This window comes from Podarcis muralis, chromosome 4, assembly GCF_964188315.1.
Source record: "Podarcis muralis chromosome 4, rPodMur119.hap1.1, whole genome shotgun sequence".
Taxonomy (NCBI): domain Eukaryota; kingdom Metazoa; phylum Chordata; class Lepidosauria; order Squamata; family Lacertidae; genus Podarcis; species Podarcis muralis.
The window spans coordinates 58,097,499-58,111,555 of NC_135658.1; the positions used below are offsets into that span (position 1 = coordinate 58,097,499).

The following is a 14,057-nucleotide window of genomic DNA, read 5'->3' on the forward strand; positions in this document are numbered from 1 at the left end:
CAAGGACCACTGCCTCCACCTCAGGAACCGTCATGCCGAGTTGAGTGACAATATCCCAGGATGCATCAAAATTGGCACACTTGCAACCTTTCACACCAAATACCTCAACAGTCCTAAAAATATTTGGAGGCATCCACATCAGCATACTTTGGACCCATCACACCCCAAACTGGCTGAAGTGACAGCCAACTCACATTTCAAAACCGATCTTGTTTCAAAATGGTTCTAAGCATCGAAACATAGGCAAAGTCCACCACCTCAGGAACTCTCATGCCAAGTTGGGTGACAGTATCTTCAGAGGTATCCAAATTGGTGCAGGCTGGAACTGTCATTCCAAATTGGGTTACAATATCTTCAAAGATGTCTACGTGAGTACAACCTGGGTCCATCATGTGATGGTATCTTTGGAGGCATTAAAATTGGTGTAGTTTGGACCTGTCACACCAAATATTGGGTGAAGTAATACTTCAGGCCACCAGCTTGATTCAAAATGGTGCCCAGCATCCCAATGTCAACAAAAACTGCTGCCCCCAGCTCAGGAACCCTTGTGCAGAGTTTGGCAATGATATCTTCAAAGACGTCCAAATGTATAAGAACAAATGAATAAACCACTTTACAAAATATATAATCGATTGTATGTATGATATTTTGCAGTGGGTTTTTAAAGCCTAATTGCTGAGGGTGTAGGTGTCGATCTTGTTGATCTTCATTTAGCAGCTCTTCGGAGTTTTTGCCAAACAGCCTTAAACGGAGTCTATCGTAAGAAACACTAAATTTGGCAGAAACTATTTGACCTTGACATAAAATCACATAAAAATCAGAAACAAAAGGACTTTGAGAGACGGAGACTGAACACCACCTTTAGTTCAATTCAAAGCTCTACTGCCTTTGTTACATTAGTCTATGACTTCCGGTGTTGACTTCTTTGCTATCCCACAGTGTCTAGCCTCTTGGAGAACTGTCAAATTTAAGAGGCTAACACTCCATGTGATGTAATAGAAAGGCAACTAAGGTTGCTTAAAAATCAAACTTAAAATCAAACATGCTGGATTTTGTAAAGCAACCAGTAAAAATAGTTAATCACATTCATGTAAGGAATAATGGTAATCAGGCAAAAGCAGGGCGGGAACAGTGCTACACAAGAAAGCTGCCTTCCGCCACGTCAAAGTCTAGCCTGCAAAACCACAGCAGAAAGTGATCTCCATTTTCAGTGGGGTTTGTCTTAATTGCCTTTAAACATTCCACACATACACCCACACACACACCAATTGCATCCATTTCTACTCCAGGTGAGGAGCAACAGTGAAAATGAAAATTTCCACTCTTGAGGGTATTGCTGCTGTGCTTCTTGCTTCCAGAGAACAAGTAGAATGGACCATGAAAGCTGGACTGGGATTTGTGCTGTACTCCGGGAGAAGGGCTAGTTAAAGGATGAACGTTCCTTATCTTCCATGGGTCACGTCTGGCTGAGAGATTTCAAAAGAGTACCAACTCTTTATTTCAGCTGTGTTGTTTCATGTGCCTGCTTCCACCCATGTCACCCATGACTGTCACAGCTAAGTCTTTTGGTCAGTTTTCTTTCCTGGGGGTGCTGCTTCAGTGTAATTCTTTCTCCGCAGCTTCTGGTTCTTCCTTTTTCTACTCTGGCCTCAAGAGGAAATTCAAAACCTCAGGGACAGTTGGATCCTTCCAGAGTCACTAGTAGTCTGTGGGAGGCTCTCACTGAAGAGGGGTGAGAGCTATCATGGTATGGTTTATTCTGAATGTGTGATATGAACCCAGTGGTGAACGTGGGTGCCAATTAAATATGATTATCATCCTTGAGGTTAAATTAAGTTGTTTAATGAGAACACATAAGAGATAGCCAATGTCAATTTCAGAGGAAACTCTCAAGGTGTTCCAAAGTATTTCTAGATTTTTGTCCTGGTCACTTAAAAAAAACCATGGCTCCAAACTACAAAGAAATCAACAATAGTATACTTATATGTTATGTAGCTGAACAGTGTTGAATACTGAAACAATTTTTCAACCATTTACTCTTTGCACAACTTTTTATAGCGCTTAGAATTTAATTGTTGTGCTAGTACCAGAAAAGCAGACATGCATGGCCAGTAAGTAACCTCTATGATTAACCGCTACTCTAGTGATGAATTCAACACTACATTAAAGCCAAACATTTTAAAAAGCAAGAAACAAAGACAGCTGATAAAGATTAATTGTGAAACTAAAAACATATGACTATCCAGTACAAGTTATTACATGGCTAGAAAATACTGAAGCCTGTCTTTCCAATTTCAGAAAAACAACAGTGATAGTGCCAAGTATTTAACTAAGTACTTATGCTTTGTATTAATTGCTGCTTTTGTGTTTTTTTTAGAATTAGCCTGCAATATTATTTCATGATTTTCCTGACAAAAATATTTATTACCAGTTCCTTATTGCCTTGGAAAACAAATCAGGATTAAAACAGATGCTATTTTACCAAAGCAATTAGTAGACCATATTATTTTTAAAACTTGCAATTTTATACATCAAGCATCTGTACAAAAATGAAATGACAATGGAACTTTTATAAAATAATTACACTCTATTCCATTCCATTCCCTTAAGATATATAAAGAAATAGCTTTCCATTATAATGTGCAGATTCAAATGTTTTCTGATCTTCCTGACCACAGAATGTGATAAAAACCCTGCAAAAAAGATATTCCTGTACTAACATTCTGCTATACAACATAAAAAATATAGCGTGTACCTGAGTGGAGTTAGTTAGTTGTTTTTTCCACGGCTCCTCTGCGCTGCTGGTCAGGTTTGTGCGGTTATGAGGTAGAGAGAGTGCGTTTCGCTGCAGGTAAGGCACGTTTCCATTACTTCCACTTCCTGTTATGTGATTATTGCCTATCAAAATAGTGTCTGTACTACCCAGCGTTCTTGCTGTGCTGCAGGGAACTGAGCCTGCTGGAAAGGGTCCATTTGCCATAGGCTGCCCAGGGCAGGTTGGACGGATTCCATGCTGCGTGATGTTAGGCACTCTGGTTAGAGCAACCTGAGGCTGCTGACCAGAGACAGAGTTTGTAGGCAAAGACGAGTCAGCTGTTGGCCCATTAGCAATTCCAGTAGATCGTACCTGTGCAACTCCCGTCTGCCTCATCTAATAAAAATCAAGTAAAATATAAAGAATGTTAGCAGAATAACTTACAGAATCATGTATTTCATGAGGGGTTGTTGTTGTTGTTGTTGTTTTGTTAAATAGATATGACACACTCAAACTGTGATACTCAAGTAAATGCTCTTAGCGGATGTCAGATTTTCTTCCTGTGAATCTGTCACAAATGGCACGTCATACATTACAAGCAGATAGAGTGACTTATTAATAATGCCATGTTTCTGTTTCCCCCCTCTAAAATAGCACATACATTAAGGGTTAAAAGGTCAGAAGATCATTTGTAAGTCTTTTGTAAGCAAAAGCTGCAATTTGCTAATATATGTGCTGTTCATAAGTCATCTATGCACTTGTAACACAAGAAACATGGAAACCTTGCTTAAGCTACATCACACATACAGACACATGTACTCAGGTGCAAAACAATCTTATATTCATAAGTAATTGTGAACATTTGATGCTTCTTTTTCCAAGGCACGGGGGGTGGGGGGTGGGCATCATTCCTGTCAAGTAGTATAGAAAAGTAGTCAACATGCAGAGTTGGCATTAAAACTAGAAACACAAAATACATAATAAAAACCAATTCACATGTCTAAAACAATTAAAAACATGATCAATAATTATTGCTTATTTCGGCTAGAGATTTTTATTAACAGTGCCATCAGTCAGCACAAAACTCAAATAAACTAAAATCAGTTTTGCCCAAAAGCTTTCTGAAAAAGCACAGCATTCAGGGCCTGGCAGACCTCTCAGAAGAGGGCATTCCACAAAACTGGCAGCCTCACCAAGAAAGATCTGCTCCTAGTAGACATCAATGAAACTTTGTTCAGCACTGGCAGCTGAAGCAACGCCCCCAATGCCAGAGTACATGATGGGGCACATATGAAATAAGGTGGCTCTTAAAGATACCAGGGGACAATAATTTAGGGCTTTAAATGTCAAAACCAGCTCCTAATATTGAGCCCAGAAACATATGGATTTCACCCATACTCTACAAGTGGAGAAAAGGGGGAGAGAAGTGATAGCATGTAATAAAGGAGCATGATAATGTATGCTGCCTTACTGGTCCTTTCCCTTCCAACAGAGGGAGTCTGGAGAAGTCTGAGGCAGTACATACAGGTAATAAATATGATTTCAGAGGAGAACAGTTCCTCAAAATGATTGTTCCAGTCTGCTGGTAGGAGCTGCAAATGAAACAGTTCTTCTCTCTCAGCATTTCCACTTAGACACCATGTTGTATCATACGGTGAAGGAAGTCCTTGACCTCCAATCCAAGAAAAATTGAAGATTTCTTTGTTTTTATAAAATTCTCGATCAGGTCTAAGGACGGAGTTCACACATTACGCTAGTCATATGGGTTAAATTTCACTGTCTGAATGCATGCTACTATATCAATCATTGTGTGATGAGTTATTGCAGGACACTAACTAATTGCCATATTCATCTTAGCTGGGAAGCAAGATGTTTAACACTAGTCAGAAACCTTCTAACTATCACTTAGTGGCTAGCATGTCTTCAACATACACATTTTAGTAAAAAGAATGTCAAAAGTTCTCATTGAATTCACAGAGTTCTTGAGGCATGACTATGGGTTGCATCCAACACTTGCCTATGCGAATGTCAACATACAGACTTCCACTAGTGCAAGGGACCACCTATTCCTCTCCCCTGCAGCCTCCAACACACACTCCAGTGTTGGAGAAATCCCCTGAAAGAGATCTGGGGGGTGCAGAGGGCTGCAGGGGAAAATAAAGGAAGGGAAAAGTCTTGTTGGGCAAGGAGAAGTCGGCTCCTTCAAGACTGGATTCCACCCTATGACTTCTTCAGTTGCTGGCAATTGTTTGGAAAAGAAAAAAAGATAATTAAGACAGGATATGTACAAAACAGAAACAAATGTTTTTTGTTGGCACCTGCTGGTGTTGCTGCATCATGACACACTGACTCTCCAGCTGTTCCAGCAGAAGTTTCTGTGCTGGATTTAAATTATTTCTATTTGCACGCAGCTGGTCCAAGTGCTAGAAAATAAATTTAAAAAAATTACTTAGGCCCCCTGCATAAGTTTAGATTGGTTTATAACAATTCACGTGACAAAAATCTTCTGACGCTATCTGTTTATCATTATATGCACCCCATTCAGTCCATCAATTCCTTTCCTTGAAACAAGTTGTACTAAAAATAAACAGATACACAACCTACTCAAATTAAGTAAACCATAGATAAGAAATCAATGACTACAATTCCCATCATCTCTGACCAATAAACTCTTATCATACAAGCAGATAGTGAAGCATGGGAAAATTCATGCTATTTTGTAGGCAACAGCACATCAGTTGTGTAAGCACAGTGACAACTGTTGAGGGCACTTATTTATTTCCTAAATTTCTTCAGCAATTCTCTCTAAAACTTCCCTTCCTTTGGGAGAGAAACAATTTGGTTGTTGGGGAAGGGAAGCAACAGCTACAATCTAGCCCTCAATGAGACAAAGGCTGCCCTAGGCTCTGACTCAGAATAAGGAAGAGAAATGCATGAAGTTGTGGATATTTATTATACAAAGCAAATGCATTTTGTTTTTAAAGCCTAAACACAGTATATAACTATTATTGTCCTGCTACACATTCAACTATATTTTACCATGATAAAACTGTAAAATAAAGCAATTTTTAACAAAGAGTTCTACAAAGTGTTTAATAGTTATAACAGGGATAGGTAACACAGTGAATTCCAGATGTTGTTGGACTTCATCCCCCATCAACCCTGACCATTGCCCATGATGCCTGGGTCGGAATTGTCCAACAACATCCAGAGTAGGGATTGCCAACTTGACACCCCTGAAGGCTTCCTTGGGGCACCTGGGCATGTGACCCTCATGTATTGTTATAGATTTGGGAGGGGGGTGAATAAGCAGGCATTTTCTTTTCCCATTATAGGGCTTTTCTGAATGGGGTGGTGATGGTTGCTCAGGTATACACTGTGTGTGTGATTGAGAGAGATGCACTGCAGCAGAGACAGGGAGCAGGAGATGTATTTGTGGTTATGTATAAGCGAAGTGCGTGTTTATGAATGAGAAAGATGCTGGTTTCATCTATCATCTGTAGGTGTGAGTGTATGCAAGAAAGAATGAGTGTGGTGTGGCTACCTTATATATTCTTCTTTATACTGGGGGGCGTTCCTTATTATAAGACAGCAACAGCATCATTTTGTATGCGCGTACATCATTATTGTGCGTTTGCCACAATCAAGACATAGCTTTCCACAGGAAGATAGTGGGGATTGGGAAGCAGTAATAACTGCACTCTCTAAAATTTTGTAAGTGGTGCTTTTTCAAAATTCAAAATGTGCCTTCTGGTCCAAAAAGGCTGCCAACCTCTGATCTAGAGAGCACCATGTGCTGCTCATGATTTATACAGTGCTTTAGGGTGCTCAGTGAAAGATAAAAATAGGAAAGTCATTTATATAAAACGGCAAATATTTTAGATAAAAATTATGAATTAAAAGGAAATAATTAATGAAAGCTTGGAGGTATGTCAGAAGATGAGAAAAATATGATCAACTTGTGCTGCATGGACATATGTACTTTATGAAAAAATTACAAAAGGCTTTCTGTAGATTTACCTGTAATTTCTGTGGTGTCAAGCACCAAGAATGTACTTGTTGTTGTACTGGAGGATGTGACATTGTATGGCCACTGCTCCAAGCTTCTAAAGTGTTCTAAGGAAAACATTAACATAAAAAATGTGAATATAATGGTGAAAGAATTTATTAAAACTGTCCACTACAAGTTAAGAATATTTCCTTTAAAAATATTGCTATATATAATTCAGTATTGGTTAATATAATCATCATGGAATAAAAAGTAAAAGATAAGCAACTGTGATGAAGAATTAAATAAAACCAAATAGTGGACTTAGAAGTTTATCAAAATTCATCTTAGTTCTTACAATATTATTAATGTGATGATTAAGCATTCTAAATATAAGCAAAGGTGGTAGACAAAATGGCATGATTCTCCCCCCTAACTTTTAGTATGCTATTGTTATAGCTGCTGCAATGTTCAACTACTCCTAGTGCAATGTCATCATTGTGAACATTGCTATTCTGATTTTCATTTAAAAGAGTTATCTGAACAACAGACTCAAACTCCTGGATGCCAGATTCTTGTAACTGAGTGGGGCTTTTTATGAGAATATATACCTTTGTTGGACTAGATGTTCTTTTCCTCTTGGCTGGACTGGACAGGTCATCTACATGGCTAGAAGGAATCATGTGTAGTGGCAATTGCTGTGAAATAGGTGTTTGACTGAGGCCTAGTACAGGTTCAGTATTTTGATGAGGTTTACAAGCCTAGGAATCAAAGGAGGGAGAAAAAAATTTGGTTCTATACATTTTTAAATATTCCTTAAGCTACATATCTTTTACCAGCTGCACATTTTAATAAGGGCTGTGTGACTATGCTGATCTCATTTATTGAAAACCAATTTCCATAGCATCAAAGGAGCAATGTGTACCTTTCATGGGGGTGTTTTTAAAACAAAAGTCTGCCGCAATTTCTATGTGGGATGAAATCTTTCTGATAATCATGAAAATCCACAAAGGTTCTAAATTGGTTCCCCCATGTTTCCTCCAAATCACAGGGAGTCTATTCTTAATCTCCCTTTGCTAATTAGTCTTGTTACCACTGAAAACTAGCCCTGTGCTACAGCAAAATACGCTTGACTACTACAGATTGATTGAAAAGAACCCTTAAAAAGCTGGGCACCTGCAGAACATAACCCAACTTCTCACCTGCTGTGCTGTGTTCATGGCACCCTGCCTGGAGGTAAGCTCTGCGGGGATTGGTAGGCTCCATGCCTCCTCAATACTAGGAAGTAATTTAGTTTTATTCTGTAGACTACCTTGTGGTAGGTTACACAACTGAGCCTAGGAAAAATTATGTAAAAAGTAAATTTAACACACGCCTAATTTAGTAAGATCAAGTCCATGAAATCTTCCTAAATTCCGTATTCTACTGTGTCTTAGAAAGAATACATTTTAGTTCTGGGGTTTCAGAGAAGTGCTAAGGATAAAGAGGGTAACCAGAATATAAACCTTTGTGAGAATCAGAACAAAGTTGAGCTCTGATTTCAGAGGTCTCATTAGCGCTTTGGTTCTGAAACTGCAAACAAGAGCAAAGGATAGTGTGTGTATTCTCACTAAATGCTATGATAACTTAAAATGTAGACAACACAAAATATGCATAAATTATATCAAGGTAGAAAAAAAATACTTAAGAGAGACCCACTTAAAATGAGAAATTAAATGAAACTGCAAGCTATGATATGTTTAGAATGTATATGGAAACAGATCACACAATTCACAAAACAATCACATATTATATTGTGTCCTTAGTTGTTTTCATTCCTTCTCCCTACCCAGGTCAGTTAAATGTGTCCCTCTTCTTAGACCCAAGTTTTTACCTGTAAATACTTTATCCGTGCTGCAAGTGCAGAGGTATTACTACAATTTTTGCTTCTGGTTGCATTTAAGTAGCATTTAATGGCATCCTGAGACTGGTTGCAGGACTCATAGAGGGTGCCAAGGTCCATCCAGGCTGCAGCATGACCGTGGTCCAGCTGTACAGCACAGATATAGGCCTGTAATGCATCCATAGGCTGATTCTGCTGCTGGTACAGCACACTGAAGAGAAAGATGAATACAATTATCAATTTTAGATGACAAATATCACACCCAGCCTTTTGGTGTGTCTCAGTATACTAACCAAGCTCTTCTAGATAGTAATAAATAATGCATGTTTCACATTTGGAAAATCCAATAATACAGCTTTATAAATTTTATGATTTTTGGAAAATCCAGAAATTGTTCTGGAACCATCTTCCTGAAGACAATAGCTGCAAAACCTTAATTTGCTACAATGGAATGGGTGGAAGCCACTCCCAAAAACTTATTTTAAACTGTGAATTATACAACTGTAATCCTTAGTCAATTACATCTAAAAATAAGTTTTAGTGCTAGCTTTTAAGATTACATACTACAGATTATATCTAGCAATAAGGAAAAATTAATAATTTTGTTTAACTGTTATAATATCACTGGGGGCTTAAAGTTGTACTGCTCAAACACATGACTTTATTAAGAGGGGGAAATGTAGTTACTTACCCTATAGAACACCATGTGTCTGCACTTGCTTCTGATTTATCAATAGACTGCCTATAAGATATAAAGGCATCCTGAACTTTCCCAATACTTGAATAGCACCTGCGGGGAAAGAAAATGTGTATTTATCAATCTACATATCTGAGAACAATTTGGCAAAAGTTTACCTTTAATATCAGTGGTTAACCTACGTATTGCAAAAACCTGCTGTCTCAATATGTATACACTATACTTCATATATTTAAATGAACTCCAGTGGAATGTTCCATCTACTAAAGAACATTGTGAAAATGAAAGTAGCAAACTATCAATTTCAGGACAACCGAAACTAGGTCACTTCATGAAATACAAAAAGATTATCTTATTTATTTGTTCTCTAAATGGAAATTTAGTTAGTAAGTAAGTAAGTAAGTAAGTAAATAAATAAATAAATAAAGTGGGGTATTTTTTGTTACTATGTTATGTACTGTATTTATGTATTTTTCATATTGTAAACCATCCTGTGATCCTTGGATAAATAATAAAATAAAATAATAAATAAACTACGTTTACAGTTTCATCTGTGACATGCTGTAGTCTGCAAACATACATGGATTTTGATATATGGGTCCCTGCCTTCAAATAAACAGCCTATTACCCTCTGTTCTGAGTAATTTTTAATATTAAATAAAAGGAAATAACATGAAAATGCCAGGGATTGATAAATTCTAGAATAATATTTACTAAAGTAGAATAGACTTTGCCACAATAGTTTATTTTTATCTAACAGTGTTCTTTCCAATATAAGCACCCATGTTTTTTCAACAATAGTGCCTATACAAAATTAGCCATTTTGATTTATTTTTCAGTTGCAGAGATAGTGTAAAAATACTATCTTCAAATACCAGGTAAGGTAAAGGACCCCTGGACGGTTAAGCATGTATGCTGGTATGCTTTCAAACTGCTAAATTGGCAGGAGCTGGAACAGAGCAATGGGAGCTCACCCTGTTGCGCGGACTCAAACTGCCAACCTTCTGATTAGCCCAAGAGGCTCAGTGGTTTAGACCACAGCACCACCAACTCCCTTCTTCAAGTATTAACACCATACAACACAGGAAGAAGCAGGCATTATACAACACAGGAAGATGTGGTAAGGCTAGAACAGGACTGTCAGACCAACACAGCTCACTAACTACACACTGTGGCCTCAGCCCAGTATACCTGAAGGAGCATCTGCACCCCCATCGTTCAACCTGGACACTGAGGTCCAGCTCTGAGGGCCTTCTGCCGGTTCCTTCACTGCAAGAAGCAAAGTTACAGGGAACCAGGCAGAGGGCCTTCTCGGTAGTGGCACCCACCCTGTGGAGGCCCTCCCATCAGATGTCTTTAGAAGACATCTGAAGTTTAGGGAAGTTTTTAATGTTTGATGTTTTATTGTATTTTTAATATTTTGTTGGAAGCCGCTCAGTGGCTGGGGAAACCCAGTCAGATGGGCAGGGTATAAGTGATGATGATGATGATGGTGGTGGTGGTGATGCAAGGTGCTTTGACATCCCCTTTGTTTCCTGCATTCTCAAGCAGGGAGCAAAAACAGTCTTATCAAGCTGGGAATTGTGTTACCTAGCGTTCATGGTGAGCTATGTATGGCTTGGTATCTTCACAGTTGTAAAGGACTGGGTTAGAACATAAAGAGGATACTAACAACATCACTTCGGGTAGATTACAAAGAACACAAACGTCTTATCTCCAAATAATGATCTAAATAGTGGTTTTGCTGAAGTTATTTTGCTATACTTATAATGAACAATGTCATACAATGCTACAAAGGCTAAATTATCCTAGCAATGACACATTTTCCCACAAAATAATTAACCTCAGTTAAAGTACTAGCTCTGTGGTTTTCATACTAAGATTAAATCAGACATTTGTTCTTTCAGTGTATGCATGTGTTAATATCGCAGACTTTCAAAATGTACTTAAATGGTATACCACCCATTTTTACCTTCCAAGGAAATACCAGGACTGCCCAGAATTGGGATCTGCCTCTAGAGACTTCTGGAGACACTGAATAGCATAGTTTTCCTTGGTGGCTTTATCTCCTAACTGATCCACTGTGTGATGCATCCACCCTAAAAAAAGAATATATACATATACATGGCTATTTGTATTTCAGCAGGGATGTTATTGCTACTCACTGGCCTGATTCAGACATCAACTCATGTTGTTCAAACAAGAAGTTGTGGTTAATTTTTTTATTAATTTTAAACAATTTATACTACTTAATTACAACCATCTCCAAGAGGAGACTCAATACAATGAAATTAAAAATTATTTATGGCTATAAAATCAGAATTCAATTAAAAGCCTGCAGGAAGAAAGAAAAGTATTCAGTAGGCACCGGATATTCATTCAGCAGGAAGGGGGCCTCTCTAACCTTCAAACTATAGTTTGAAACAAACCACTGTTTTGGCCAAATCAGTCACATTAATATTAACCCTAGTTTGTTGGTTCGGATGACACAAGTTGTGGTTGAGCAAAGAAGCAAAATTTTCCAAACTATTCCAAGCAGCTGTACCAGAGAACAAGGTGAGGGGGAACATCAAAGCTTAAGGCTCAGTGTGGCTCACTTTAGTCGTGCTAAGCCATGGTTTAGTACAAGGACTGGAAACCTGCAACCTTCCAGATGTTGTTGCATTCCAACTCCCACCAGTCCCAGTGGTCAGGGATGATGGGAACTATAGTTCAAAAACATCTGGAAGGCTGCAGGTTCCCCAATTTTGGTTGAGCATGACTTGCTAATGCAGTCATTGAGTGCCTACTGCATGTTTTTTAGAATTTATAAATCACATAGAATAACTTTTGTAAGCAGAGCAAACAAAAAACCCCACAGGTGCACAACCTATTCTTGAAGTTAAGCCACTATCGACATCTAATCAGGAGGGGGAAAAACATGTACTTGCTCATAGCTCAACACACAATATTGTAACAAAACACTCTTGTAAAGACCTATATTGAATCAACCAAGCCAAGAGTCCATTCAGCCCTATAATCTGCCTTTTAACCATGGTAACGAACTTAAAATTTGAGTATTAGGAACACTAGGAATATTCGGCTTCAATGGCTGGTGGCTCCTCCTCCTAATGCCACTACTTTGGCTCTCCTCCCCCTTTGCGGCAAGAGGAGGAGGAGGAGGAGCCAGCCACTGGAACCGGGACACACCTGGCTTCTGTACTTTCTGAATATTGGAGGGCACAACCCCCATACCAAAAATGTTTCGGGGCCCAAAATGGCTCAGGCCCCAGGAGTTGGCACCCTGTGGCTAGCATTGAAAAGCAGTACAGGTACAGATAGAAATTTTAAGTAAGGAATTATATATTTCCAAACAGAACTTGCTATTGTCCAGTTCTACATCCTACTTAGTGAAGTCCTTGAAGTCAAAGTATAACCTCTGCTGAGTGTAGCAGCTTTTCATATAATGGTCAGGTACAATATTCCCATAGAAGAGATAACAAACTGGGCAAACTGAAGCACTTTTGGCCTTTATTAAGGCTGTCAGGTGAGGATAGGAATGCTTGTGTACATAATATCTGACAAATGGCTCTGAATTTGACCTATAGCCCACCAGACATATACAGCAACATTTTATTGCAGGTCCCAGTTGTTTTAATCTCTTACAATCTGAACTAAAAAGGAACTCCTATATTTAATTCTAGGCAACTAGCAGCTAGAGGTAAACAGTAGCGAAAGGTAACTAAATCAATACTTAATGAAGGAAATATGAAGTATCTCAAATATTAACAAGCAAACAAACAGCAATTACAGCAGTGTCAAAATACATCCAACCTATTTTAAACGCAGTAAGACCTGCATAAGACCTGGACTCATTAAATCAATCCATTTCAACAGAGAAGTTAATTTTCATTATTAGTCTCTGTGTAAGAGTATAAACTCTTATAGAAGAAAATCTTTTGAAAATACACGTTAAGGTTACTTTAGGAAACTAAAAGATTCATCCTGTATCATCTGTTGCAACTGGAGTCATATCTGAACTGCACCTCTGAGCTTAAGGACTCAGCAATGAAGTTCCATGCCACCCTATAGCAAGCAAATAGTTGTAGAAAATCAAGTACAATAATTCCTTTTCCCTCACGTACCCAACTTCTTTTACATACCTAACTGCTGTAACACAGTTGCTTTCACTTGTGCAGGGAGATTTTCAGTCTGCAAAAGTTGTTCATATTCCTTCTTTGCCAAGTGATATTTTCTCTAAAAATGAGCAAAGCATATTTATAAATGCTGGAATGTTTTACTGATAATCTGGATTGGTATTATAGTCAAAAACAAGAACATAAGTGAATTTGGTCAAAGGCCTGGAAACGATGCCTTATGAGGAACGGCTAAGGGAGCTGGGCATGTTTAGCCTGGAGAAGAGGAGGTTAAGGGGTGATATGATAGCCATGTTCAAATATATAAAAGGATGTCATATAGAGGAGGGAGAAAGGTTGTTTTCTGCTGCTCCAGAGAAGCGGACACGGAGCAATAGATCCAAACTACAAGAAAGAAGATTCCACCTAAACATTAGGAAGAACTTCCTGACAGTAAGAGCTGTTCGACAGTGGAATTTGCTGCCAAGGAGTGTGGTGGAGTCTCCTTCTTTGGAGGTCTTTAAGCAGAGGCTTGACAACCATATGTCAGGAGTGCTCTGATGGTGTTTCCTGCTTGGCAGGGGGTTGGACTCGATGGCCCTTGTGGTCTATTCCAATTC

The 14,057-nt window shown here is 38.6% G+C and overlaps 1 protein-coding gene across 4 annotated transcripts in view; it reads right to left on the minus strand.

Moving 5' to 3' along the window:
• Positions 1–14,057, minus strand: part of KDM6A (lysine demethylase 6A) — a 106,348-nt gene that overhangs the window by 35,736 nt on the left and 56,555 nt on the right. For 2 of the 4 annotated variants that reach the window (XM_028727332.2, XM_028727330.2), the window contains exons 9-17: positions 13,465–13,558; positions 11,295–11,421; positions 9,317–9,415; positions 8,617–8,836; positions 7,946–8,080; positions 7,355–7,504; positions 6,776–6,871; positions 5,074–5,178; positions 2,756–3,151 (exon numbers count right to left, since the gene is read on the minus strand). In XM_028727332.2, the coding sequence (XP_028583165.2) occupies positions 2,756–3,151; positions 5,074–5,178; positions 6,776–6,871; positions 7,355–7,504; positions 7,946–8,080; positions 8,617–8,836; positions 9,317–9,415; positions 11,295–11,421; positions 13,465–13,558 (1,422 nt within the window). The remainder of the gene's footprint in view (positions 1–2,755; positions 3,152–5,073; positions 5,179–6,775; positions 6,872–7,354; positions 7,505–7,945; positions 8,081–8,616; positions 8,837–9,316; positions 9,416–11,294; positions 11,422–13,464; positions 13,559–14,057) is intronic. The other 2 variants (XM_077927375.1, XM_028727331.2) reach the window with 1 other exon arrangement.